Raw genomic sequence first — 4022 nt, forward strand, 5'->3', positions numbered from 1 at the left:
AGTTGAAAGATTCATTGCAGCATTAGCTTTGAACTGCCTCAATATCAGTATGGTAGTGTGGATATCATAATAAAATTAGTTTATCACTTATTTTATAATACAAAATAATCTTTTTAACCACTTTAATTCTCAGTTTTTACTTCTGTAAGTTTGTTTCTACTTCTGTAACTAATACCCTACTAATAGCCTTTCTCATATTCTTACTCTTCATGTAGCTACAATAGCTTATGTGTATAGTCCCCTGCACTATCAAGTTCTTGACTCAGTGTTGCCAATCTGTGAACTATTAGTTTCAAATTTTTTTTTTATCTAAAACACATGAGGGAGCATGAATTTTGGATATGAGACAGAACACAAACCAGTATGAATTTTGATTGGCAAGACCAAAACACTTGCTAGTATAAGTTTAGGGCATTAACTTTGGATACAAGATTCAAAATATATGCCATTATGATTAGGGCACATGTGCTTCAGATACAAGAGTTAAAAACACAGTACAAGTCGGGAGCAAGTGTTTTGGATTCAAGAGTTGAAATACATGCCAGCATAAGTAGGGATCATGTGTTCTGGGTATCTGTTTGCCAGTATGAGCAGGTAGCAAGTGTATCTTTTAGATATAAGAGTCAAAGCATGTGCCCATATGAGTGAGGGGCATGTTTTTCAGATGCAAATTCAAAATTAATATTTCAAATATTGGCAGTTTTGATTGGTTAACTTAGAAGTGGAAGCGGACTGAATATGACATGTTGATTTAACATTTGTCCACCTCTCAAGTATCCCTCTTTTGCTAATATTTTAAAGACATGAAGAGCTGCGGACCAAGGTAAAATCTCTACACAAAGAACTTGTTAGAGAGGAGTTAGAAGCTGCCCAGAGAGTGCGCAAATTATTATCTCAGGTGGAAGCTGTGACAAGAGAACACCAGCTCTTAGAAGCTCAGACAGAGAAGCTGCGGAATAGAAAGGTAATGTGAAGAGAGAGCAATTAGGGTTATATACAAGTTCTAGTTATCCCTTTTTTCTAATCATAAGTAATTAAGTGATTTTTGGGAACTGAGGGAGACTGTATTGAATATGCTTTAATAGGTTTGTTTCATTCTTATTGATCTTTAATAAGGGGAGGGGAGATGACTAAAGGAGCTTGTGCGTATATTTTCAGTTTTATAAACTTTCTGATTTTCTAGGCAATAAAATACTCCTAATAATAATAATCTAAGAACAAGACCAACAGCTACTTTTTTTTCTTTTTATCTTGCACTGATCTTGATTCCATGAGTCAGCATTATACTCTGGTTTAAGACTTAGTAGAAAATGATATTTGAGATTGATTTATGGACAGCTTTTTTATTCTTGTACAATACTAATTAATATGCAGTCACCATTTGATAAAATCTTAAAGGAATTTTTATTTTTAATGAATGATTATGTAAATTACTTTATTTACAGTTAAGATTATTGTTATTTGAACCAAGATATTAGCTACTGTCAAAGACTTAATTGCTTTATTTCTTTTTTTGAAGCAACAATATGAGGCACAACTTGAAATGGCCTATCCCAACTTGAAAAGCAGTTCTTCCAATTTTTATCTCAATGATTTATATCAAACAGGTATGTACTTTTTTATTATTATGATTCTATTTCTGCTTTCCATTCTTTATGTATGTTGTGGACACTGGTTATAATGAAATTTGTGGATCCTCATATGCCAAGAAAATGTCTATGGGGAAGTCTGCAAAGGGAACAGAAGTTAGAACATTGTAGATACAATTAATTTATTTGCACTTTCTTGGATATGTTGTGGCATTAATATCTAATAGCCCTAATCCAAGTTGTCTTCCTATATATCAGAACTATATTTATACTGAATTAGTGAACATTCACAGATAGAATTTTATTCGACTTGTCTTTTTGGTACATATTTTTGTTTTAATGTAATATAGTTATATATGTTTTATTATTTTTCCAAATACCAGATTAACATCTAAGAGCTCCAAAATAAACTATAGAAACTATACTTGTTCAACATTTCTTTTTCAGTAGGACTAGGGTCAGGCTTCATACCATCTGCAGCAAGTGCAAGCATTTTCCCCCAAGGAGCAAACATCTTGGGAAATTTTCCTCCTGGGGCAAACACCTCAGGCTCCATATTTCAGAGAGCCAGCACTCCTATGCCAGCCTCATCCATGTCAAGTCTGAACCCTTTTTCTGCAGCTGTTCCTCAGGCGTCACCCATAGCCCCTTCGTTAGCTCCAACTAGCCATGGGTCAGTTCAGCAGTCAGGAAATAGTTTGGCATCTGGCAGTATGGCTAGTCAGGTCACCTCTAACCATATGACTGTACCCCATCCTTTACTACATCCAGGAGTACCTCAACCCTCATTGAATCTGAGTCAGCAGGAGTTAGCGAACAGAAATGTAAATTTGTCAAATGGTGGTCTTGTCTCATCAGCTTCATCTGCTGTACCTGTTGTCACTTCCCAGATTCAGTATCCATATCAGGAGAATGCTCCTCAGCCTGCTTTAACTGAACAAGGAGGTTTTAACACTTCTTTATCAAATCCATCATCATTTGTGGCCAGAAGTCTGTCTATGGTTTATGAAAGTAGTCAGTTGCCACCTGAAGCACACCATGGGTATGCAGGAGTTTCCTCTGATAAACCCTTTCATCAAGATACTCTGAATCAACCTTCTCACAATCTTACATCACAGGCAAATGCAAACTCAATTCAGAATCCAATAGATATATATTTGAGCACTCTTTCCTTCCAGACTAGGCAGAGAGAATCTGCTGCTAATTCTGTTCCCACAGGAAGGACAGACACTACTACAGCTCCTCATTTAGAGCCAATAAGTTCTAGTCAAAATAATCAAGGTATTAGTACTCCAAATATGTTGGAAAATCCAGAAAGAAAGATCAAGGCAGAAGAGCAACAAATAGATTCTGCAGCTCCTTTGCATAATGAGACTCCAGTAACTAACAACTTTTCCAGACTAGCAAGTCAGCAGTCTGAAGAAGCTAGTACAAGCACTGGCCTTCCTACTAGGCCTACTGTTACTGGACTGTCAGAAGCTCACAGCATTGACTCTGTACAGGCAAATAATGAAATGATGGATGAGAGCCTTCCTCTTTCACCCCAAGAACAAGCTCCCTCCCAAGACAGAAGTGGATCCAATGAGCTGTCAGCTTCAACAGTAAACAATCAGCAAGGGGAAATATCTCGTCCAACTCTTGGAAAAATAGACAGTGCCTCCAATTCTGTTTCTCGTGATTTATCATCCCATGGAAATAGTGTAGACTCCAGTTCTGCTTACCATACACCTGACAATAAGCAGCTGGAAAGGAAGCCAGAAAATGCTGAAAAACAGTTAATAAGTATGAGAGGTTCAGAATCAGGAGACACAGAAAAACAGTCAGAAAGTAATACCAAATTAGAATCAGAAAATAATGCAAAAATTACCAATGAGACAAAGGATAATACCAAAATAACCACTTCCAAAGAAGATATAGGAGAACGTCATCAGCAGAAAGATCACCAGCCAGATTCTAAAGCCAGTACCACTCCTTCAACATCAACTGGGAAAAGTAATCAAAAATCACTTCCATCTGCTCCATCAACTGATGAGAGAAGCATAAGCAATAGTAAAATTTCATCACTTCAGTCAAAAGACAGTTCTTTAACCTCTACTTCATCAGATGTAAAAGCTAAAGATAAGACCCAGGCACCATCACCCACACCTCACACAGACACAAAGAAACCAAATCCCAGTGAGCTAGAAAATATACCTGTTGCGCAAATGTGAAAAAAGATGACCCACTTCCAAAGCCCGATACTTCGAAGGTACAAGTCAGCCAGCCGTCAGTCAGCTCTTTGACAGACACCTCCAGCACAGCACCAACACCGTCCCTTCCAGTAAAACCTTCACAGCCCAAGCCTTTCACAGCCCGGGATCCAGATGATGATTCAGACTTCTTTGATCGTGATGTTCCTGTCACTGGTAAGTGATTGCTAGAAACATTATTTGA

The 4022-nt window shown here is 37.4% G+C and overlaps 1 protein-coding gene across 1 annotated transcript in view; it reads left to right on the forward strand.

Moving 5' to 3' along the window:
- The window catches only part of LOC119588623 (flocculation protein FLO11-like), a 9860-nt gene that overhangs the window by 3087 nt on the left and 2751 nt on the right, over nt 1–4022 (forward strand). Inside the window, 4 exon segments of the mRNA XM_037937262.1 lie at nt 798–964; nt 1520–1607; nt 2037–3791; nt 3794–3994. Coding sequence (XP_037793190.1) covers nt 798–964; nt 1520–1607; nt 2037–3791; nt 3794–3994 — 2211 coding nt within the window.

This window comes from Penaeus monodon, chromosome 24 (genome assembly GCF_015228065.2).
Source record: "Penaeus monodon isolate SGIC_2016 chromosome 24, NSTDA_Pmon_1, whole genome shotgun sequence".
Classification (NCBI taxonomy): Eukaryota; Metazoa; Arthropoda; class Malacostraca; order Decapoda; family Penaeidae; genus Penaeus; species Penaeus monodon.